Raw genomic sequence first — 26,714 nt, 5'->3', positions numbered from 1 at the left:
CATGAGAAAACCCTTTGCACGGGCCCTATCGGCTGCTTGACCAGCTGTATGTACCATATTAACAGGAAAAGGATTCCCATCGACCTTCATCGGCTTCTTGGAATCATCAAACCTAATCTTTCCCCCTTCAATGGCAACCTGGATTTGCTGTCTAAAGACCTTACAATCATTAGTAGAATGAGACCCAGAATTATGCCATTTGCAATATCTCTTCTTGCCTAATTCCTTAGCCGATGGCACTACAAGAAATTTGGTCTTCTATGACAAATTTCATATGACAAAACACATTTTAGTCACAGTAGTGATGCGTAGTTCATGACGAAAGTGAATGAATATGATTGTCATAATTTAAAATTTATTTTTTTTTTAAAAAGGAACACCTTGGCACAGCCACGTGAGCATGTCTAGGTGGACATGTGGGACCCATGTGTAAGTTAGAATATTAACTGGAAAAGAATAAAAATGTAGCGCTTCTTACAATGAGGAGGGATCGAACCCACGCCCTCTGGCTGACTGGCTTCCCAGGACAAACCACTGAGCTACTCTTCTGCTGCTGTGTAATTATTGATTCTTTTCATCTTGTACATTTTACACACTGGGAGATATACACTCCCATGTTACAAATTGCTTTGTCGGATGAAAAATGACCAAAATAAAAATTATAGTTCTTGATGAATTATGCAACCTTGATGTTTATGACTTTTTCAATTGAAATCATTTAGTATTTGAAAATATTGTTTGAATTGTTATAATTTAAAATTCAAATTCAAATTATTGAAACAGAGTCATATAGCAAAATGACCAAAACAAAAGTTGTAGATATTAATGATTTATACAACTTTGTTGTTGATGACTTTTTCAGTTGAAATCATTTAATATTTAAAAATATTATTTGAAGTTGTCATAATTTGAAATTCAAATTTTATATAGTTCAATAAAACTCGGATGGAGAAATGACCAAAACTAAAATGGTATATCTCAATAAGTTCTACAACTTTGTTTTTACAACTTTTTCATAAAAGTTGATTTATTATGTCTTTTGTGTGTTACTTCACAATAGTATAATAAAATAAAAAGAAAAAAAAGGTTAAACAGAGATGGAATGAAGCTATGGGCCAGCCCTTTTGCTTCTCCCTCGCCGAGAAGTCCATTTTGCCTCCCTCCTTTTAATTAATATCAAAATATTAAACCTTCGAATCGAATTTTATCATAATAAATAAACTTATGTGAAAAAGTTGTCCAAAACAAAGTTGTAAAATTTATTGAGATCTACATATCTTATTTTAGTTATTTCTCCATCGGAGTTTGATTGACCTATATAAAATTTGAATTTCAAATTATGACAACTTCAAATAACATCTTTAAATACTAAATGATTTCAAATGAAAAAGTCATCAATAACAAAGTTGTATAACTCATCAATATCTACAACTTTTATTTTGGTCATTTTGCGATATGACTCTGTTTCAATAATTTGAATTTGAATTTCAAATTATGACAACTTCAAACAATATTTTGAAATACTAAATGATTTCAACTGAAAAAGTCATCAATGACAAAGTTGTATAACTCATTAATATCTATAACTTTTATTTGGGTCATTTATTCATCCAATAAAGTGATAATAACATTGTTCACAAATTTTACATCTCTCTTATAGTTTGTAAACTATATAAGAGATATGTAAAATTTGTAAACAATGTTATAAATCGCTTTGTCAGATGAAGAAATGACCCAAATAAAAGTTATAGATCTTGATGAGTTATACCACTTTTTTATTGATTACTTTTTTAGTTGAAATCATTTATTATTTGTAAATATTGTTTGAAGTTGTCGTAATTTGAAATTCAAATTCATACTGTTCAACAAAAAGTCATATAGAAAAATGACCAAAACAAAAGTTGTAAATCTTGATAAGTTATACAACTTTGTTGTTGATGACTTTTTCAGTTGAAATCATTTATTATTTAAAAATATTGTTTGAAGTTGTCATAATTTGAAATTCAAATTTTATATAGTCTAATCAAACTCGGATAGAGAAATGAACAAAAGAAAAATGGTAGATCTAAATAAGTTATACAAATTTGTTTTTTACAACTTTTTTATACGAGTTGATTTAGTGCCATAAAAATTGATTTGAAATTTCAAATAAAAATTTTCCCTCCTCACCACTTCAAAATATTTTTTCCTCCCCCCTCAGCCCCTCTCTCCCCCCTGATATTTTCCCGTTCTCCTCACTCCTCTCCTTCCTCTCTCTCTCTCTCACTATTTCTCTCCTCTCCCTCTCTTTCTCTTCCTCTCTCGGCGCGTGGGCGGCGTGCGCGTGCCGGCGGCTGGCGGCCGCCGCGTCGTCCCCGTCGCTCGGGCTGCCCCCTCCGCGGCGGCGCCAACCCCGACGACGACGACGAGGGGGCGGCGACGCGGGCCTCGTCCCGCCCGGATCCGACAGCGGCGGGCCTCGTACCGCCCGGATCCGGAGGCGGGAGTGGGCGGCGGGAGCGGGGGCGGCCGGCGGCGGGAGCGGGGGATCCGGTGGCGGCACGGCGGATCCGGCTCGGGCGCGGCGACGACGACCTCCCCGCGGCGACGACGGCGGCGGGCGGCGGCGGCAAGGTCGGGCGCGGCGGATCCGGCGCGGTGGCGAGCTCGGGCGCGGTGACGACGACCTCCCCACGGCGATGACGACCTCGGCGACGACGACGGCGGCGGGCGGTGGCGGCGAGGTCGGGCGCGGCGGATCCGGCGCGGTGGCGAGTGGCGGCGGCGAGCTCGGGTATACGCCCTGACTCTTGCCTCTATATTATGCTCTGCCTATTTAACTAGAAATAGTAGCACAATATTGATCTTATCTAGTTATCTTAAGCTCTTGAGGTTAAATAGAACAATGATTATTTCAGCACAACTTGAGCCATTAGACACAAATTTGCATTGAAACAACACTTGAAAAGGATCTTCATCATCTACAAATATTTAGTAGTCTATTACACCCATATAGTGTACAGTTTGGTTTGTCATTGGAGTGCTTACTAGATAGTTAGGGTGACCAACTGCTCTTTCCATCCTAGGGAGAAGGAATTTCACTCTGTTATAGCCTATACCACTTCTTTGCTGCTGCCTTTTGATGCCAGCATTTTGATCAATTTTTTTCTGAACTCACCACAGTTGTCTTCACCATAATGCAAGTTGCCATGTGTTCTCCTTAATATTATGTGATTTAATTGATTTTAGCACTTATATCTGTCACTCTTTGTGTTGATCTGTTATCTGCAAAGTTGCCATGCACGGCAGGATGCGGGTTCCGCCGCCGTCTCCGCTCTGGTGCTCTCAGCCAGCCCAGCGACCAGCCTCCCGCTCCCACTCCGGTGCTCCTGGCTGGCCTCCCGCTCCCGCTCCAGCGCTCGTCACCTCGGTTGCTCGTCCCTAGCCCTGCAGCCTTCGCTTCGATTCCAGCGGAACGCAATGGCCTTCCCCTGCAGGTAAGGTAATGAACAGCTGCCTCTGCTTCTCTTCCTCTAGTTGACTAGCGCATCAGCTCTGTGCCTCTGGTATCAGAAATTGGATTGAATTTGGTGGGCTCAAATTTAATGGGCCTGTTTAGTCTATCGGGCTCCAACATTTTATATAAACTATATTTTTTCTACATTTCAACATGTGTGTTCGGCACCCCATTTCAACTTGTGTATGCTATTGGTGCCATGACTGAAGCTATAAGTGGAGTGGTTGCTGCAGTTGGTGAACAGGCGATGATTGGAAGTTGCCATCTGTTGTTGCCTTGACTAGAATGATTTTGATGGATGTATGTTTGGTATTACTGATTAGTGACCTGGTGATCTGTTGGACTTGTAGGACTTTGGTGGACGTATTTTGTTGTGATTCATTTGTATGGATGGTGAATGTTTAGAACTATTGTATGTACAATTATATGGCTGTATGAACCATTAATTTTGGAGGAAATGATCTGTTTGGATGTCTAATTATTTTTGTTATAAAATTATAAGTTGTTTATTATTTATGATGATTCTTTAAATGAGCTTGGGCTGCAATATCAGCTGTAAAATGAGCTGAAATACTACTGGGCTTACATGAAAAAAATAAAAAGGCTGTTGAGAAATGGGCCAAAATTGGATGGCTGGCCCATGGGCTAGTTAGGCTTATTTGAATTATAATTGTAAAACCAGCCCATGTTATAAATGGGCCAAATTCGTTTTTGTGACAATTATTTTTGTCATACTCCACATGCCATGTCACACGCCATGTCATATGCCACGTCAGATGACTAGACACTTGTTAGCATCCCATCTAATGTATTATGACAAATATAGTGACAAATACCGTTGTCACAGACCAGTGACAAGCGTGCAATTGTCACTACGATTAATAACAATTGGGTCTATTAGTCACAGAAGAAGGATAATGACAGGGATTCAATGACTATAGCTATTTTGTCACTAGTGTGTCATAGAAGGGGTACAATGACAAGACAAAGGCTGTAATTGTCACAATTAATTAGTCATAGAAGGCCTAAGCTCTTGTAGTGTGGGATCGTATGACTAGCAGGAAGCTGAATCTGCTTTTCTCGGAGTAGCAAATCAAAAATCTTGTCAGCTTTGGTGATATCAAAGTCATACTTCTCCTCTTTTCCAGGACTTTTTACCCATTGGCATGGTATAACCTTTTTGCTCCTCACCCATTCGGCGGTAGCTATCTCAGAATCATCTTCTTCGTCATCCGACCCATACATAGATGGACAAACGTGATTAACTTTCTTAGAGCTTTTCCTGACTTCCGCCGACCTATGTTCGTGCAAGGTCACCTTCTGTATCAGATGCGATAAGCTATCAAAGTCTTCGGATGAGAACTTCTCCCTGATTGGAGGAATCATACCCTGGAAGGCCAAATCGGCTAGCTGAGCGTCGGTCAAACTCAAGCTAAAGCACTTGTTTCTCATCTCTCTGAACCTCTGAATATACTCGTGCACGGGTTCATCATGCCGCTGCTTGATCGCTATCAAGTCGGACAACTTCATCTCATGGACCCCACTGTAGAAATAGCTATGGAATTGCTTCGCCAAATTGGCCCAACTATTGATCGACCCATATGGCAAAGAGGAGAACCAAGTAAAAGCTGATCCGGACAGAGATAACCGGAACAACCTAACTCTCAAGGTGTCTACAGCCGACGCTTCACCACACTGAGCAAGGAATCGGCTGATGTGCTCATAAGTCGACACGTCCTCTTGTCCCGAAAACTTGGAGAAATCTGGAACTTTAAACCGATTGGGAAGAGGAACTCTTTCAAACCACTCAGGATAAGGCTGCCGATACAAACTTCTAGTTTCTTTTGGTTTAAGCCCAAATTGCTCCCTCATTACATTGGCAATCACATCGGCCCATGGTCGTTGCTAAGCTGCTCCTTGTGGTTGTTGCTGCATGGGCTCGAATTGACCAAACTGAGGTGCGAACTGGGGCTGAGCCAATCCCCCTGGCTGATATTGGGTTTGCGGGGAAGGAGGCTGAAATTGATAACTCAAGTTACCCCCTTGGTAGTTCTGAAGATTCGGCTGGATGTTGCGTACCAAGTGCTCAGGAACCATCTGAGGCACCACAGTGCCGTCCGGTTGTGCATGGTGAACCAAATGCTCTGGGACGACTTGGTTTACAAATTGCTGCGCAGGTTGCCCACCAGGAGCTGCGAACCCGGCCGATGCATTTGCCGACCCCGGGTGCTGGATCGGCTGAACGATCTGCTATCGCACTAGAGTCTGTTGGATCGGCTGAAGCCGCTGCCGTGGTGGCGTTTGTTGAGCTGGTTGTACGACTTGTTGTTGGATTGGCTGTACAACTGGCTGGATTGGTGGTGCCTGCTGAATCGGCTGCTGTTGCACTGGGTCAACAATAGGTGGAGGTGGCAAAAACATGGCAGCAACTTGATCTTGGGTCGGCTGATTCGCGATCTGCCCAGTAGGCTGTGGATGCTCCCTCATTAATAACCGAGGGTTCAGCGGCTGGCCTGGCGCCATAGCTGATGTAGCGGGTAGGGGAGTTGATGTTGGCGCCGTCGGCTGAATTGTGGACGCAACGGAGGAAACCGCTTGAACAGATGGCTGAACATCGGTGATCAAAGATCGATAATTCGGGAAGACACCTCCTTGCAAGTAAACTGGGCCTGTAGCCTGATGCTCGGCTATCGAACCATCGGCTATTGTCTTCATCATGTTTGACAATGTATTGACTAAAACCCCGGACTGATTGATCAGAGCATGATGCACAGCGTAATCAACTCGATCTTGAAAGTTGTTGAAAAAATCTTGTGCTAGCTCATTATTCTGATTAAGATTTCCTTCTTGCGGCCCTTGAGCACCATCACCTTGAGCCCCACGCGCTCCTCGCAGATTGTCGCCTTGATCGCTTGGGGAGCCGTCGGTAGCACCTTTAGTACTCGGCTGAGCGTGTATCGGCTAATACTCCGATACCACTCTATATCAGGATATTAAAGCAGGTATAATATATCAAACAAAAGCCTAACATATTTAGATACAGCAATATCTTGATATAAAGGGCAGATTTAGCATATCAATGAGACATATAGAATAAATATGGCTAAATCAGATACGATCGGCTGAAACTCCAATGCTATTCTAATCGGCAACTAGAAGGCAGGCTAGAGATCGATATTCTAAGCACGACTTAATAGATCAAACTCAACTTATGCAGCATTAAGTATGAAAAGAAGAACGATATCTAGACAATCAAGCCGCTAGCAGTTCCATAGAATGGTGGATATCTTATATGATCTAGATCAACGTCAAGATCTAACCTAATCGGCTGCCTTCTGCGTACAGATATTGGCCGATAGTAGATTAGATAGCGATATTGTTAGAGATTATATAAGATATATGATAACTCGACGAATTACATAAACAAGATTAGAGTGTCATGAAGATGGAAGCACTAATCCCGAGAACGCAAGCCGTCATAACAAGTTTTACCTCTTGTTGAATATTGAAATCGATGCAGCTCAACCCGAAAGCAAGAACTTGTCGAAACAAAACTAAAGCAAAAAGGGTGGCGATGCGCCGAGATTGTATTGGACGTGTGTGTTAAAAAATTACATAGGGCCCGGGGTCTATTTATACCCGAGAATTACAAGATATGCCCATACCGGACACGACCATTATCTCTAACAAACTCCAAGATACCATAAGTCTTTGCGGCAGATTTTTGCCCACACTTATCTATAAGGAATTTACATAAAATATCCTAATTAATAGATACAATTGCCTTCCCAGGACTCTATCCATGTATGGCAATCATCTTGAAGTACATTAACGTGAACCCGATGTCGCGATCAAGCCGTATTGTCGGAATCGGCTGTATCGGCTTATTTAGCTCGACTCAGACCCAGCCGATCTTAACCGTAGCCGATCTGGACTCCAGCCGATTCCTGCTCAGCCGATTCCTACTCTGTTTCCGAACTCGATCTCCGCCTCCGACTCCGCTTTGATCAAATCCTCTTTCCTGACACAGATGCTACCAAATTTGGTTGTTAACACTATGTCGGCTTAGAACCTATGTTTAAAGGCAGTGGAGAAATAAAGCCTCGACGGATATGGTTGGCTTCACCCATTAAAGGGGACATTCATATCTGATTTTAACTGTCGTCAAAATTACAAAAAAGAAACCTTACAAATTATAAGAAAAAAACAAATGATCGTCGGTTTACTTAAATTATTTATAAAAAATAAGAAAAATAAAGTCCCCAAACCTCATCCTCCCCGGCACATGCACACAACACTACCGGTCCCCTTCAACCTTGGCTCACGCTCTCTGCTCTCCATTCCTCCCCCTTCCTACTTTTTAGCTATCAACCACACTATGAATAATACTGAAAAGACCATATTTTCAAGATATACATCAAATTGCTTATCTAATTGTTGCTATATTAAATAATTAAACCAACAATTCCTTATCCATAATGTCAATAGGGATTGAATTAAATCAATTAGATAGAATCTAATAAATTTGTAAAAAAAATTGGAACGACAATTGTATGTTCCATTGCCATAACCATGTTTAAGTTCTTAGATATTAATGGCCTTCTGTCCTATATCGTGGTATTATGAGTTTCTTGTATATTATTGCATATATAAGACATACTAAGACAGCATGACGTAGAAGTACTTAGTTGGTTAAAAGAGTTATATATATGCTACTATCAGCTTTAAATTTAGGACTCACATTGACTAGGTATTGTTTTTAAAAGAACACTATAAATGACATATATAATAGGAAACGAGGCGTACAATATATATGTCTCCTATGTATTTATTGACTCAAAGAAAATAACGAAGATCATTGATAATTGCTTATAGTAATGAATTAAATATTATATAGTTCAAACCTTATAAATATCTTGTAAAAAATTATCTGAGCAATATCGATGAAGAAAATGTATAAAGAAATAGTACTTTAATTTCAAGCGTAGCAGGTGTCATTCGATTGATATTCCACCTTACATGTTACTCAAGCGTAATCTACTTTACATGCCCGCGCGAATGCGTGGGCTACCTTCCATTTATTATATACTAAAAGTCCATTAAACTTCCTAAAAACGCTCTTAAGACGCCACGTGGCGTTGCTACAAATACTCCTAGACCGCCACATGGCACTATTTAATCTCACCGTTGATTTTCTCTTAAATTGGTGGACCCGATATTTTAGATCGTTAGATTAGATGTATTATTTTAAGAAGGTAATAATTTTCTCTCATAATGTGGGCCCAAAAAAGAAACCAAACATAAGTATTCGTGTATGTCCTTACCTGATGGAAAAGAATCAATGAAGCTTAAAAGAAAAGCTACGTACGATACGAACTGACGAAAAAATCAATGAAGTAAAAAAAAATACGTAACATAGGTAGTATGTAGTGCATAAAAAAATTGATGGTCCATAATATATGATTTTCTACTATTTAAAAACAAAAATATAATACTCTACAAACTTACGCAAATATACTTACGTTGTTAAACTAGATCTTCTACAATATAAAAAAATATCCTATCTTTAAATTATTTTAAAATTATATATCTAATTTGTAATCTAGATACATGAAGCTGACATATAATAAATAATGTTATGATAATAATTTCAAGGAAAAATAACGAATTACCCCTAAACTATTATGGTCGACCGAATTACCCCCTAAACCTAAAAGCTAGACATCTTTCACCCTCAACTATTAATACCGGATGAATTACCACGCTGACACAGCCTGGACTAGTTTTGGTCCTATACGTGACAGTCCAATTAGCATTTTCTTAAAAATAAATTGATGGGACCCACCTATCATATCTCTCCCTCACCCCTCACCCCTCCCCCTCTCTCTTTCTTCTCCCTCCACGTCTACCAATAGGCAAGGCTAGGGGCAGTGAGCGGGTCCTCCTTGGTCTCCGCTGACGCGCGCCTCCTTGATAGCCGTGTGGCTTCTCCTCAACATCCACTGGCACGTGAAGAGGACAACAGCGGTGGAGGCGACTGAGGGCAGTGAGCAGCGGAGGCGGCTCCTCCTCGGCTATCTTGGCCGCCACATGAACATTCCGATGGCTGCTGTCTTCTCCATCCTTTCCATCACATCTTATCATCACGTGATGGCCACCGGAGGCGAGCATCTGCACTGGTCCTCCATGGCCAGGTTCGGCTGCCCCCGTAGCTCTGTCTACCACAGCATGCCGTCCCACCATGGTTCTTAATCAATCCCCACCACCAATGCCTCCCTCCTGACGAGACAGAAAGCACCAATCAATCAAAGAACAACAAGGTGGATCAATTAAGAGAGCAAGTGCAGGGGAATAGACGAAGGAGAAAGAAAAAGAGCGGTGGGGTTTGGCCCCTGTAGCAAGGAGAAGGAGAAGAGAGAGGCTGGGGATGGGATTGAGGAAGAGAGGGAGAGAGGGGAGAGAGATAGAGAGGGTAGAGAGTGTGACAGGTAGGCCCCACCTATTTTATTTTTTAAAAAGTGTTAACTAGACTGTCACTTCGGAATAAAACCACTCCGGGTTGAGTTAGGGGTAATTCGTCCGGTATTAATAATTGAGGGTGAAAAATGTCTGGTTTTTGGGTTTATGGGGTAATTAGCACTTTTTCCTATTTTAAATAATTTCACATCATATTTCAGGTGTCAATTATCACTTGACAACAATACAATGCTAACTTAAATCTATATATGTAAAATAAATGAAAACATCACAATTTAATTGTGTTTTTTTAAGTATATTTGATTTAATTTTAATTTGTTTGAGATTAAGATTCTCAACTTTTTTTTGGAATCTTTAGAATTATTTCATTAGTATCTAAAAAGTGGGCAACATAAATGTTGCATAGATGTAAAAAAAAATATGAAAAAGAAATCACACCAATGATCTTGCTATAATACAACCATTTAATCCACCGTGAGATTGATGGTGATATATCTATTTTTTCTCTTTGTCAAATAGTTTTGGCAACAAATGAACAATCAAGTAACATGCGCAATAAACTACTCATGATATATTTTCCTATAGTTGAGGAATTCCAACACATCAAGTATCAATTTGATGGACGTATGTTATACACCATATTGACGTAACTATAAAGTATACTTCAATAAATTAGTTATTGTAAATAAGTTTGGAAAAATAGATTCATTCTCTAATTAAAAATTAATTAGAAAAGGTGTCTCATGTGATTATGAATAATAGGTGTTGCAAAAAATCAAATGCAAAATTATAGATATTTTTCAAAATATAACCAACAATATGATGCTTTAGAGATTATTGTGGTAGTTTTGGAAAAAACCCTTTATCTTGGTTAAAAAATCACGTATAGTACAAATAGATATGAAACAACTCCTGTATTCCATTATTGTTCTATTATCGTGACACATGTTCTTGAATTAAATTCAAGGTTGTACGGTTCCAAGTAATATATCCAAACCAGATATTAACAAAAACATATTTAAAATAGAGTCAAGATCTATTTTAAAAATATCATCTACACGTAAACATTCATAAAAAAAATCAAGCAACATAAGTGCCCGCGCAGATGTGCGGGCTACCTTCCTAGTTGGATAAAAAGTCAACAGCGTCATAAATTAAAATATGGAGGTAGTACTAACTATTTCCTAATAATTCTTAAATAATACGGCAGCTTTGCCAAAGTGCAGATTAGCTCATCTCCTAATTACGCTCCTTTGACTCAGTACTGTTTAGTTTTGGCTTTGGCTCATCCATGTTGGCTCGGCAGGTTTCAGGCTCTGCAAACACTTGCATGGCTCCAACCTGAAAACAAACTAAATTTATTTAGTTTTCTTCCTTGCTCATAGGCCTATGTAAAGAACCATTAAAATTTATCGCAGTAGAAGCTATGTTTCCATCAATTTTGACCGCACGAAAAAATCAATTATGTACTAGTGTTGGCAGCATCGGTGCCGACGTTGGTGGGAGGTCGGAGGCAGAGACGGCGGGAGGTCAGGGGCTGAGGCGGCTGCAGCGGGTGCAAGCGCAAGGTAGCGGTGGCGTCAGGAGCTCTGGGGTGGAGGCGCCCCTGTTTGGAAGCGGAGGGGGAGACATAGAGGGCAATGGATGGCGGGAAGGCCAGACCTGGCCAGCTCGTCTTTCCCGGAAGGATGAGGTTGCACGGGTAGAAGGATGAGGTTGGGTGGTGGGCCGAGAGCTTGCCGTCCTCGTCTTCTTCGTCTCCACTGGCTCTTCTCCACCTCCTCCTTCATCTCCATCTCCGTGGCGGCTTCTGAGCTCGGGGCAGCCGTCGGGGCAGCCGGATCAACGGCACCCAAGTTCGGGGTGGACGGACCCAAAACCGATGACAGACTACTAAAAACCCCTCATAGGGATCGGCTTATAGGTGCCAATTTATTTAAAACCGGCACCTATAGACAATTTCCAACCTCCCTACGATGGAAAAATACAGAAACGACACCTTTAAACACTATAGGTGTCGGTTCTAGCGAAAAAACCGGTATATATACTATAGGTGTCGGTTTTTTAAAAGAACCGGTACCTATAATATATTATAGGTGTTGGTAAATTAAAAACCGACACCTATAATACATTATAGGTGCCGGTTTTTTTAAAGAACCGGCACCTATAGCTTAAGCCGAGCCATCAGCGGCTCAGCAGCACCACACGGTCCACACCCACCAAACGTCCTTATCTAGTCGTCCACACCACACGGTCCTTATCTACATCGATCCCATCCCTTCTCGCATCTCTCTCCCTCCCCTCCCTCTCGCATCGCTCTCCCTCCCTCTCTCTCGCGTCGCTCCCCTCCCATGGCCGGGCGCTAGCGGGCAAAGGTGGCGGCGGCGGGCACCCCTCCCTTGGCCGGTGGCTGGCTGGCGGAGGTGGCGGCGGCGGCTGGCTGGCAGTGGGGAGGCGGTGGGGAGGCAGTGGGAAGGCGGCGAGCTCCCCTCCCATGGCCGGCGGCGGCAGGCTGGCAGAGGTGGCGGCAGCGGCGGTGGCCGCACCCTCCCCTCCACCAGATCCAGCGGGAGGGGAGGCGGCGAGCTCCCCTCTGCTAGATCCGGCGCCAGGGGAGCTAGTGGGGAGGTGGCGGGCTCCCGCCTGGCAGAGGCGACGGCGGCGCAACTAGGCGGTGGCAGCGGCCGCACCCTCCCCATGCGGCGATGACGGCGAGCGTGGAGGACGGCGGTGGCGCGAGCGATGTGGCGGCCGGCGGCATGTGCTACTTTTTGAAACCCCTATGGCATGTGTTCTTGAGTTTCTCTTTTTGATTTCTTGTTGAGTTCTAGTCCCAAACTTGAGTTCTTAATGATTTGTACTATTCGCTAGTTGTTGGGGAGCTAGTTCTTGATGAATATACTAGTTTGTTGTTGAGTTTATCTCGGATCCAAGAGGCGGTGACGAAGGGGAGTAGGGATGGACTCGAGGGAGGAACGGCTGTGGAATGTGGATGGTGAGTTCGGCTCGATTCGAGCCGGCTCGCTCTTTTTTTTTATGGCTCGAGCAAAGTTAAAGGTGCCGGTTCTATTTTGGCATGGGTGTCGGTTTTTCTTATTGGTGCCGACCAATAGGTGCCGGTTGGAAAACCGGCACCTATAGCCGATTTCCAACCGGCACCGATAGCGGTTTCTGTACTAGTGACAGGTCCCCAAGCTTGAGGCCATCGGCTGCCTGGCGTACGGCCTTGTGGCCAGCTACTTGACTGTTGCTGATGAATGTGTAGTATGATGATTGAGATCCCATGATGAATGTGTATTTTGGATGTTTCTGTGATTGTGAATTTGTCATGTATTTTTTTGTGATTGCGATGAAGCTGTTCATGTTTATGATCTAAATCTTTATATTCGAAATGTGATTAGTGGAGTGGAGCATACTTAGGGACACGAACGGTGAGGACCGAGCACACAGCATGCTCCGTTTTTTTTAATTCACACTTTTGATGGGTCACGAAGTTTTTTATTTTGGCCGTGTTTAGTTCACCCCCAACTACCCCAAACTTCCAACTTTCCATCATATCATATCACATCAAAATCTTTCCTACACACATAAACTTCCAACTTTTTTTCTAAACTCCCAACTTTCCCCGAACTTCCAACTTTTTTCAAGAACTAAACACATCCTTTATTTCTTTTGCTCACTGACGAGTCATAATCTGTGAACCGTTTCTGAGATATAGGTGGTTACCATTGTCACAATATCAGAGGTAAGTGGAGTGATCACTGACCACATCTCTAATGAGAGCACGAGCATCACCGGTCACAGATCACGATTTGGGTCGGTCAGAGGTAACCTGGAAAGACATAATCGAGTTATTTTTAAGTTACTACGTATTAATCACCACTTCTGATATTTATGAGATATACTAGACACTTCTAATACTATATTTCTTTGTCGTATTTACCCTAACTAGGAAGATAGCCCGCGCAGTTGCACGGGCATGCATGCATTATAGGTTGTGTTCGAGACACTAATAAGAGTGGAATATAAACCAAAGAATATTTGCCACACTTCGAAAGTACGATTTCTCCACATTTTTTTTATTAACATTGCTTATTTGATTAGTCCCCATAAGCTATTATTTATAATCTCCTTCGTCGTCTACAAATATGTTAGACTTATTTTGTTTATGAAACATGTCTACCGAATTAAGTATAAAGTAAAAGTAAAGTGTTTTTCCTTTTCTTTGATTGGACTACCGATATATGTTGTTGGTTTTTATTAACAGATGGTTTGGGTGGGACATGAGGCTCTACGTGATCTAGTGTGAATATAATTCGACCGATAAATATAATTGTGCAATATAATTTTTGGAATATGATGTATTATAAATACATGCTTGAATATGATACGTAGAAGGGGAAGGTGGAGGCGGAGGGGATTTGTTTTTTATATATATGAGATACATCTTACGGTTGAAAATAATGGGTGTACGGTTTAAATATAGAGATATTTTGCTTTTTTTTCTCAAAATTTCCAGGATTTTTTTTTAATTTATTAGTGTGTCACGTGGTGGCCTAAGGATCGTTTGCAAGGGTAACACATGGTCATTTTGTACTAAAAAGAACCATAATCTATTGTCTATTAGATGGTATATAGGATATAGTTTAAAGCACTTACGCAAAAGATCATTTGACTTGTTTGGATTATTTGAGCATATTATTTTTTAAAAAAATATATATATGAAGTAATCAGACTATTCTCTCTGAGTAAAGGCATCATATTCTTTTTGCAATAGCTTGCACTCTTCATATTTATGAGATATCTAGTTTAGTAATCCCTATTTGCAAAACAATGCATAGTGATATTTTTTATTTATATTATAGATCTAGTTTATATTTGCACATATTTGTGGAGTAATATATTTTTATATGGCAAAAAGTTATATTTTAAAGACCATTGGTTTTGTTCCGACGGTAATATGTATTATCGATTTTAATTTATTTTGAATCTTAAATTGTTGGTTTAATTATGTATAGAGCAACAGTTAGATTAGATATGATATGTGTAGTTTAAAATAACTGTGGTTGTTTCTCTTTATCATAGCTACTCAAAAAATATAGAGAGAAGTGGAGGGGGCAGAAAATGTTGTGCGTATCTAATGGTGAGGGTGAGGTAGAGGGGACTTTGTTTTTCTATTTTTTTCTAAATCATTTAGGTCAAAAACCAATTATCATGTATTTTATTTTTTAATAATCTTTTTTAATTTTAAAGTCATCATAATGAGTTAAAAAGGTAATCTTAGATACACCGATTTAAGCTGGACGATTTAACTGGAGATGGCTTTGGTTCGAATTAGCTACGTAATATCACGGTAAAGCCATATAAACTGATTTAATTAGCTGTATATATTACCGTTAATCTCCTTCCACAAATCATGTATAATACAGTAACTAATTTAATTAGCTATGTATAATCTTCTTGTTAATCTCCTAGCTTCCATATATATATATATATTGCCGTGCATATAATAAATATAGCTATGATTAGTAGTAACACAATATGACAGCTAATTAATCTCAACTTCTAACAACCATAGTTACTAATCCTTCCGGCAAACTATACATACGTACGGGAGAAAGGTAGATCTAATTCATTGGTATAAAATAACGGGTCCACCAATTTAAGTGAAAATCAACGGCAGGTAAAGATCTAATCTAACGGTATAAAATAATGGGTCCACCAATTTAATTGAAAATCGACGGTGAGATTATATTATACCACATGGCGGCCTAGGAATATTTGTAGGAGCGCCACGTGGCGGCTTGAGAGCGTTTGTAGGAAGTTTAATGGACTTATAGTATATAATAGATAGATAGATAGATAGATAGATATGATGAGACTGAGCCAATATAATCGATCCAGCCATTTCTTATTAATAAGTTTGTAGGAAGTTTCAGAATTTATTTTATTTTTCTTATCGTGTTCTTTTGATATTTTTATTTTTTATTTTCAATTTCAGCTGTTTTAAAATTGTATTCCTACTTTAACTCTCTTTTTCATTTGCCTAATTTTGGATTTTATTTTATTTTTTATTCCGAATTTAATTCATCTACTATTGGGTTATGATATGTACTCTTATTTCAATACTGATTTTATTTAATTTCGAATTGCAGTTAAATTTAAATTGTATTCTACTTAACTCTTCTTTTCTTTTTTTTCTAATTTTTTTTTTATTTTTTTTATTCCTAATTTTTACTAGTCTCGTATTGAATTCTTTTATGGACTCTTCATTTTTTTCCCATCAACCTCTTTTTTTTTGAGGAATTTTTGGAAAAGCAATTGGTTTTTTGGAATCAGATATTTTTTTTAACGTTGCACGGAAACTTTTTCTTCCAATAACCTTTTCTCTCACTATTTTTTTTTCATTTTTTAAGGAAAATGGGAACCTTTTTTCGGGCTTGTTTTTTTTCGGGCACGGAGGTTTTTCGGGAGGACCGGTTTATACATACTTTTTTCTAGAATCGGACATAAATCTTTTTTTCTCACTACTTTTTTCCTTTTTAAGAAAAACGGGAATGTCTAGCAAATCCCCCTTATTTTAATCGGACAGAAAAAAAATTTCGCGCTTGTTTTTTTTTTCGGGCACGGAGGACGGGATTTCTTTTTTAGAATCATTCTTCGCACTATTTTTCTCCTTTTTTTACGGAAGGCGGAAACCCTTTTTTCGCACTTTTTTTTATCGGAGGCTGCTAGTTAGCAATTCCCTAAAATTTTTAGCACTTGTTTTTTCCGTCCAGAAATCTTTTTTTCCTTTTTTTACGGAAATCTTTTTTAACGCTGCTTAACCTGCTGCTGCAGCTTTTGTTCCCTTGTTGATCTGTTTCCGTCCATGTCAAGCCTGAATATTGTTGTGATACGTGCTTTGATTTATAGAAGTATATATGTATAATCTAATTCATACAGAACTTCTTTTGGCTAGCAGAAATCAGACAATAATTCATATTGAGTCCGTTACATACGTATAGATCCTATATCATGTTTGATTTCAATTCCGCAAGGCTGCGTGCCTCTAAAAAAATTTATTTTTATAGGAACCTTATACGTAGAAGTGTATTTGGATTTTATACAACTTTTAGTTTAAATAGACATACAACTCTTACTTCTATTTACGTAGATATAATTGTATCTTATATACAACTATATCAATTAATCTATACCGTTATAATTCGACCCACTATAATCTAGCGGGTAAGATTTTAATTTCGAATTTTAGTTATTTTTAGATTGTATTTCTACTTGGACTTTCCTTTCCTTTTTTTCTTTTTCTTCTATTAATGTGGGAATTTATAGTTCTCACAGCGAACGTGGTGTCCTCTTTCACGGAAACTCCAATGGGAGATCGATCGCTACCGCGAGCTGGTAGCGATCGCCACCCCTCCCCCCTCCCCCCTCCCTCCCTCCCTCCACGTTTCCTTTTTTTTGCACCGCTTCCTATTTTAGTAAATTTATGCACCTAAAGTTTAATATCCAAAGTTTAGAGACCCAAAGTTTATAAATCAAAAATTTATATATTCGATTCAAATTTAAATTTGAATTCAAATATTTTTTATATATAGTATTTATATACATATAAAGTTTATACACCTAAAGTTTATAGACCCAAAGTTTATGAATCAAAAGTTTATATACCTGATTCAAATTTGAATTTGAAATATATTCGATTCAAATTTGAATTTGAATTCAAATATTTTTTATATATAGTATTTAGATACATCTAAAGTTTATACACCTAAAGTTTATACTTTAGACCCAAAGTTTATAAGTCAAAAGTTTACATACCAGTTCAAATTTGAATTTGAATTATATCCGATTCAAATTTGAATTTGAATTCAAATATTTTTATATATAGTATTTCTATACATCTAAAGTTTATACACCTAAATTTTATAGATCTAAAGTTTATAAGTCAAAAGTTTACATACCCGATTCAAATTTGAATTTGAATTCAAATATTAGTTTATAGACCCTAAGTTTATAAGTCAAAAATTTACATATCAGTTTCAATTCTGAATTTAAATTTAAATATTTATGGTGTAGTAGGAAGAGAAGAAGGGGAGGAGGAAGAGGGGAAAAGGAGGGAGCGGCGGTATAGGGGAGGGGCGGGTGATCGTTGGGGATCACCCGCCCATTAGGCGTACCCCTCTTTCAAAGCTGTTTGTTTTAATAATATAATAGATAGATAGATAGACAGACAGATAGATAGGAGCATGTGGTCTATCTGTCTATGACTACATCAACGAACAATAATATCTTTGAGAATACAATTCGTGTATGGGCAAAAGATTACCCATACATCGTTCTCACCTGTAGTACTTAAGTTATATGTTGGGAGGTATCACATCAGACTTTTATTTCCGAGAAAATAGCGCTCTCAAGCTGCAAGTTGCATGACTCAAGGGCATGCTTAAAGACAGACGGGTATGAGTCAGGGACCAGGGAAGGTGTGGTCCACGAAGCATGCACGCGGCCAAATCAGGTTACCAATTTCGAATGTTTATTTTTTTAAAAGGGTTAATACCGCCGTCGCTACCAACCGATGTTGTGTTGATCTGAGCACGCCGCTGTCGCCGCCTTGTGTGCCTGCTCTGCCTCGCTCGTGGTTGTTGGGCCACGCTGGGACTAGCACCGGTGCAGCTGGTAAGCGGAGAAGGCCGCCGACGCCACGGCCTTCACCTTGCTGCCGCCGCGCCGCCTGGACTGGATCCATCCACCTCGTGTCGTCGTCGGTGAGCTGCTGGAGAAGGAGCCAGAGTCCCAACCCGTCCAGCCAAAACCCCTCCTTCCAAGACACTCCGTGTTGAGCTTGGCGCCCTGCGCGAAGCGTTCTTGACCTTGGAAGGTTCTTGCGGTGCTAGAGCATGCAAACCAAGCAGACAAATCCATCAAATCTTTGTGGCCAAGAACGTGACAAAGGAAAGGAAGCAAAAGATTTGACACATTCCTCGGCCACGGATTCGGCTTCAGTGACATAGGGTATGTATGTCACACTGTGACATACCGTGATGTTGGAGTGTATAAAGTGAATTGCCCGCCTTTCCCTATCAAGTTTAGGCTTTTAGGTGCAACTGGCTGGTGCATGCAACTTAATATGGTATCAGAGCCAGAGGTCTCGAGTTCGAATCCTGGCTGGCGCGCAATTAAGTGAATTGCCCGCCTTTCCCTATCAGTTTAAGCTTTTATGTGCAACTGGCTGGTGCATGCAACTTAATATGGGGGAGTGTTGGAGTGTATAAAGTGAATTGCCCGCCTTTCCCTATCAGCTTAGGATTTTAGATGCAACTGGCTGGTGTATGCAACTTCACGCTTGAGACTTGAGGGAGTCTCGCGTGAGGGGGAGTGTTGGAGTGTATAAAGTGAATTGCCCGCCTTTCCCTATCGGCTTAGGCTTTTAGGTGCAACTGGCTGGTGCATGCAACTTAATATGGTACCAGAGCCAGAGGTCTCGAGTTCGAATCCTGGCTGGCGCGCAATTAAATAAAATAATTGCAGCCCACTCCAATATTCCACGCTTGAGACTTGAGGGAGTCTCGCGTGAGGGGGAGTATTGGAGTGTATAAAGTGAATTGCCCGCCTTTCCCTATCAAGCTTAGGCGGCTTTTAGGTGCAACTGGCTGGTGCATGCAACTTAATACGTGCATCTCGGCCATCCAAAATGAATCAGACGGCTGCAATACTTGGGCCCACCTGCAGTCCAAAATAATCCCCAATCCATCCATCCCGACGGAGACGGCGTCACGGCGCCTCCTGTGGAGATTATGGATACCCCATATCTACACGGCGGTTATATTTAGACTGGATATAGGATGCCGAATATAGATAGAATATCTTTATTGTATCCCGGGTTTGTTTCTTAACTTGTACGACAAGGAAATACCCGGAGATTTAGTCGGTTACGATTGTATTTTATCTGTAACTCATATTCTGTTACGGATATGAGTTATACTATTGTAATACGGACACCTCTCCCTATATAAGGAGGGGTCCGAGTCCTTCTTGGGACATGATCTTTCTTGGAGATTATACATTCAATAATACACTCGGCGGATTCATCCCCGGACAGGAGTAGGGTATTACTTCTTGAATAAGAAGGCCTGAACCTGTATAAATCATTTGTCTCCAAACCCATCCACTTTTCTAGCTTGATAGCCACCCCCTTTTAGTATTGCCGAAATCTTGTTTCGACAGTTGACGCGCCAGGTAGGGGTGCGCCGAGTTTCCTGTTCACAGGTGCGATGGATTCAACTTCGGAATAAACTTCGAGATCAATCTCAACAAGTTTAATGGCCCTAATCTTCGATCCGGGTTGGTCGTTCCAATACAATTTGTATCAGATTGATTTCTAATCTTGAATTACTTTACGGTGTTCTTTCTCTTTATTTTATGTACTACCGTGTGGCGAGATCATCTGATCACCGTGGTAACATGGTGGCGTTCACATTCGAGGCCAAGACGGTGTACAGAACACGCAGCGTGCACAACTCTTCTAGCGCTGGTCATGACCCCATCGATTGGGCCAAACATGGCGCTATGCAGATTTTTGGAGCAGCTGCCTATAGAGAACACGTGCATTATATTAGCTGATTCAACTTATCAGCTAGCATGCACGATTGAGCTAAGCATGCATGCACCATGCATGCATCTAATCAATTTCTTTATGCTAACCAGATTAGATTAGTTTTCTAATCACAGATCGAGGTTGTTTTCCTTTCAAAACATGTACCGCCGACTAACGGAGCCATGCAAGGCGAAGCGCTCCACCAATTCGGTGGAAGTTCGAGTCGGAGAACGGTTACGTTCACGTCAGAATATTTCCACGAGACCACGAGTGGTTGTCGTCTGCATATTGGTCAAACTACGCTGCTGGGATTTGCCTGTGCTGCCTCCCGATTTTTATTTTTGCATTAGTTCCTAACAGACTAATACAGATTTATTTTTGTCTGATTTTTTGTTACATGTACTGCTGAGTGGCTGTGTCATCCGGTCGTCGCAGTGCCTCGGGCCGAAGCAGCGTATAGGATGCTCACCAAGCGCCTGGCTCGACCCACGCAACTCTGGACGTCATGTTTAACCACACGGCCGGCAGTCATGTTTGCGTGTGTGTCGTCGTGATCTGCACTAATTGCCGTCTCACGCATCAGTCAATGGATCCAGCATCCATTACATTATATTGATAAAAACATGCACCTCACAGAGTTAATTTGCTTATTGGTTGATGCTAACCAACAACTGTTTTGTGGCTATTTTTGTTGCATGTACACCGTCGAGACGATTCTTTATATTGCCGCTGGCTTGCCTTCGTTGCCGCCGACTGGTTTTTCTTTCGCCTCCACGGCTGCACGACTCCGCCATTGTTGATGGGCATCTTCATCATCATTGCCGGGTTGCCTTCGCCGCCGCCGACTGGTGTTCCCGCCTACACGGCTGGCCTGTTATGCCACCGTTGCTGGGCGTCTACGACTTCGCCGCCGGCTTGCCTCCGCCGCCGCCGACTGGTGTCTCCGCCTACACGGCTGGCCTATTATGCCGCCGTTGCTGGGCGACTACGACTTCGCCACTGGCTTGCCTCCGCCGCTGCCGACTGGTGTCTCCGGCTACACGACTGGCCTATTATGCCGCCGTTGCTGAGCGTCTACGACTTCATCGCCGGCATGCCTCCGTCGCCGCCGACTGGTGTCCTCGCCTATACGATTGGTTGGTCACACCACCGTTCATGGGCGTCCACATTTTCACCGACCGACTTGCCTTTGCCGCCGCCGACTGGTGTCTCTGCCTACACGGCTGGCCTATTATGCCGCTGTTGGTGGGCACCTTCGCTTTCACCATTGACCGCGTTCATCGCCGTTGACTGGTGTCTTCATTGTTATTGATGGACGACTTTGTTCCCACATTGCCATCACCAAGGGGAATATTACAAAGCTAAGTCATCATTAATTTTCTTTATATGATATTTTCATTTTCTTCTGCCTCACTACATCAACTGGTTCGCCGTTGACTAGTGAGTCGGGGGCTATAGATGTTATGTCATATTTTCCAATAATTTTTATAATATTTATCTTGATTGCTTGCGAAATAATCCGAGTAACAATAAAGTGCCTATCGAGTTATGGAGTTCCATCTTCCTATGCTTTCCGTTTGGTTTGCCAATGGATAGTTGCCTTTGGGCCGATTCCTAGCACCCGGGGGCTCGTTGGATGGACCGAGTAACGCAAGGTGCTAAGTATAATTCGGACCAAATCAAAAGCACAGAGATAAGATAAATTTATTTTCTACTCTTAATAATTGCAAAAGTACCTTAGTAGTAAACTCCTATCTGTGAAACTTTGTTCCATTAATAACGAACTCATGTCACTCATATGCATGTTTAGGACGTGCCTAGGCCGGCTCCCAGTGCTTGGGGGCTATGACTAGTTGGGCAGAGTGTTTAAACGTAAGGAGTCATCTGCTCGGGGAAATCAAAATTGACAAGAGGAGAAATACATATTTATAAATATTTTAAAATACTTGAATTTTCCTCGAATATTGTATTTATATCAGATACTACTCATCCTATATGTTTGTTCCGCAGGATCCAGATCCAGACATGCATAAAAGGGATTCATGGCTTTAAGCTTATCTCTTACGCTCCAGGAATGGATCAGTCAGAACATCACCACCAGCTTGATTTCGCCACCGCCGACTGGTGTCACCGCCTGCACGGCTGGCCTATTATGCCGCAATTGTTGGGCGTCTACGTCTTCACCGACCGGCCGCCTCGTCCGCCGCCGGCTGGTGTTTCCGCCTGCACGGCTGGCCTATTATGCCGCCGTTGTTGGGCGTCTACGTCTTCACCGACCGGCCGCCTCGTCCGCCGCCGACTGGTGTTTCCGCCGGCACGGGTGGCCTATTATGCCGCCGTTGTTGGGCATCGACGTCTTCACCGACCGGCCGCCTCGTCTGCCGCCGACTGGTGTTTCCGCCTGCATGGCTGGCCTATTATGCCGCCGTTGTTGGGTGTCAACGTCTTCACCGACCGGCCGCCTCATCCGCCGCCGACTGGTGTTTCCGCCGGCACGGCTGGCCTATTATGCTGCCGTTGTTGGGCGTCTACGTCTTCACCGGCCGCCTCATCCGCCGCTGACCGGTGTTTCTATCTTCACGACTATGCGTCTTCATCACCGGTTTGCTTCTGTTGCCTCCGGCTCGTGTTCACTTCATCACGGCTATGCAACTTTGTCACCATGGTGGAGCAACTTCATCTTCATTGTCTTCTGCACCGGCAAACCCATTTGCTGCTACTTCGCAAGTTTTTCTACTTCACCAACCATGACGTCTACAAGATCTTCGACATCTCGGCATGCACTTCCATATTCAATGCCGTGTTATTTTACTACAACAAGTGGCTCTCCAATATTCAGGATTTCTACTTGGTCATCTTCAACACATATCTTCAATCAAGCGATGACTATTCGACGACAAGAAGCTACACTTCTCGACTCTATGTTCAGTTGTTTCCCAACTAATCAAAGAGTCGGGGGCTACACAAATACAAGGCTCAAAATTTGACAAATTTTATGTCAAGCTGAATTAATCAGCCAACGAGTCAACTCCAGGAGTCATTATCTTCATCTTTGCTTCGGAGCAGACATTCTACTTCAACAACTTCAAATATTTCGGTTTAGACGAGTTGGACAACAGCATCAACTCTCCTCCAAGTGAAGCATTTACAACAGCTATAACATTAATTTGATGGATTATTGTCACTGACATCATCACCAGCACCTCTGCTTCATCGGCCCTGACATCTCCGCTGTTGCTAATGGATGACTATGTCTTCGCCGACTTATTATTTCGCTTTCACGGTTGCTATTGACTGGATCACCGACATCGTTATCTTCATCAACATCCTGTTAAGCCTCTTCAACATAGCCCACTCTACTGCTATTGATGGGCAACTTCGTCATTATATTTGATCATCTATGGTTGCTGCTTATCATCATTACTGTCGGTTGCGTTTGTCGTCGCCGACTATTTTCTTCATCTTCATGATTGGTGGATTTCGTCATCGCCTTTGATGCGTGTCTACATCTTCACCGTCGGCTTGCTTTCGTCACCACCGACCGGTATCCTTGCCATCACGGATGGCTTATTATGTCACCACTAACGGGCATCTTCATCTTCTTCACCAGCTGCATCGTCTGTCACCGACTGATTATTTCGCTGCCATGGCTACACAACTTTATCGCTGGGCGCCTTCATATTCATTGCTGGCTGACCTGACTGTTGCCGACTGGTTTCTTCGCCTCCACGGCTGTGCAACTTCATCACTTTTGATTGGTATCACTATCTTCACTACTACCAATATTTTTGCCACCTCTGGCGGGCAATATTATCTCTATATTGGTCGTCTTGTCTCTATGCGAACTGCGTCAGCTACCATCAATGGATAATTGTGACTACAACAGAAGGACAAGCTATATGCTCAGGGGCTTACTAGCTCAAACACAAGGATCATACCTTCAATTTGGACTTGTTCTGGATATATTCAACAGGGATTCATGGTCATAAGTTGATTTCTCATACTCAACGACTGGACCACTCATTATTCCCCATGAGGACCATCAGCTGAGTACTTACGCCAGTCGGAGTTTAATCATCACATCTACTTTGGTACTCTTCATGAGGATAACTACTCAGATCAGAAGCCACTCAAATGAGATGCATTTGATCTATATCACCCAGGATATTTATCACTCTAGATCATATTAATTGGCATGTTACATGCGTCATCCTTTAAAGGGTGTCGAGGGCATATTTTTTGGTCTAGGCCTAATATGTCTGCAGCCCATATTTTTAGGTGTGGCCTGTCACGTTCTTTTAGGGACTTAGGCACTTTTTGCTTAGGCCAAAGTACGCGTGATCAAGTGCCCAATACCTTAAAATCCTTTTATACCGCAGTTACTCAACTTTTTAGGAGTTGGTACAATGCATCTTAAAATGTGTCAAACAGTAAAGCTTTATATAGCTGCCCCGCTGACTTTTTTATATAGTCATGGCGCTGTTTGGGTTTATCAAGCAATTGATTAGATACAATATCATTGCTTTTTGCCACGTAAGTGTGCATTTTTATTAACCAATATTATGGCTTAGGCTTATTATATATTTTGGTCATTTTTCAGACGGTTGGTAAATCCTTTATGAGTTTATTTACTCGGATTTTACACCACATATGCCATATATTTCCAGGTGTGGTGAAACCATGTGTCTTTTAGTAACTTAAGCACATATGTTAAAGCAGTGTGCGCATGGCGTATGCCCAATACTTTATTTGCAACATTCAAGCTTCTTTATAGCTGTTTTGCTATGTGAATTTTCAATGATGTAGTCAACTTTAAGTTGCTCGCATCAATTTTTACAAAGCAGTCGGTATATTACTTGGATCATGTTATTTGGGGGATTCACACCGCATATGCTATATATTGATATCAAGTCACTTGGTTGATTACAATTATCAAAACCGCTCGGTTGGTTGAATCATTTATTCCTTGACTATATGCTTAGTTTGTTCAGCCAACCACATAGTCGGGGGCTACACCTATTAGATGCATCTAGTCGTTGCACCTGACTTTATTTTTCAGCTCTCCACAGTCTTCATATTTGGTAAAAGTACTCGGGAGATCATGGCGAAGATGATTGAAGCACTCGGCTTTGGAGTAATCTAGTTCGAGAAAAGATTATCTTTTCGACTGTGAAGGTCTCAGGGGCTACTGTGGAGATTATGGGTACCCCATACCCACACGGCATGGTTATCCGACTAGTCATAGGGGATAGCTTATATCTGTGGAATATGTAACAGATCATGACTTGGGTATTACGTTTCCTTTTATATTATGGAGCGGCCTAAAGTCCTGATTTGATAATATTGTAAAATAAATTTAGGAAACCGATACTATATTGGTTAAGGTTTCTATCTTGTAATCCTGCCCCCCATCCTATATAAGGTGGGCAGGAGGCCCTCTAGGGGCATGAGCACATATGATCGTCAGATCTATACTACACCCGGTGGATTTAAATCCCCAAACAGGAGTAGGGTATTACCTCTCATCGAGTAAATAACGAGACGGAGGAGCAACGCCAAGCCCGAGAAGCCGAAGCGCGACGTGAAGCCGAACGACGCCGACTGGAGGAGGAGCGTCAAGCACAGGAGCAAGAACGGCTGCGGCGTGAGCAACAGGAGCGCGAGCGGGCCGCTAAGGAGGCTGAAGACCGACGGCAATGAGCCTTAGATGCAGGGCGCCGAGCGCGAGATCTTATCGGCCAGCAAGATGTTGAGGGGACACCGGTTTTCCGCACCCCACAACAGAATGCTGTTGCTGCGATCACCCTCCTCGACACCCTCCTCAAGGAGAACAAGCTCAGTCAATCTGATCACGTGGTCAACATCTTGAACCAGACCAAGACCATGATTGCTGCTTCGGTCCCAGTTAACTCCGGAAGCGTCCGCACGCCGACTGGCAGCCGAGTCCCCCATCTCCGATCTCATGACTATCATCAGCCAAGCCTCAGCATCGCCGGCGTGGGATCTAATCGCAGGAGCAGGGGTCACGACGAGCGATCTGTCCACTCGCCTCCCGAACATCATAGGGAGCGCCGAGCAGAACGACCTCGTTCACCGCCTCGCCGTCGCCCCGTAGATCTTCGCGACATGATCATTCATGCGCCG

At 42.0% G+C, this 26,714-nt stretch overlaps 1 protein-coding gene across 1 annotated transcript; it reads right to left on the bottom strand.

The window, feature by feature from the left end:
• Nucleotides 1-4,510: 4,510 nt before the first annotated feature.
• LOC136357418 (uncharacterized) lies at nt 4,511-5,368 on the bottom strand. Its single transcript, XM_066312674.1, has one exon. It carries the CDS (start codon nt 5,366-5,368, stop codon nt 4,511-4,513), a length of 858 nt encoding a protein of 285 aa, XP_066168771.1.
• Between the last annotated feature and the right edge of the window lie 21,346 nt (nt 5,369-26,714).

Source organism: Oryza sativa, chromosome 7 (assembly GCF_034140825.1).
Source record: "Oryza sativa Japonica Group chromosome 7, ASM3414082v1".
Classification (NCBI taxonomy): domain Eukaryota; kingdom Viridiplantae; phylum Streptophyta; class Magnoliopsida; order Poales; family Poaceae; genus Oryza; species Oryza sativa.
Note: the sequence above shows the minus strand (reverse complement) of the source record. Positions and strands in the feature narration are given on the sequence as shown.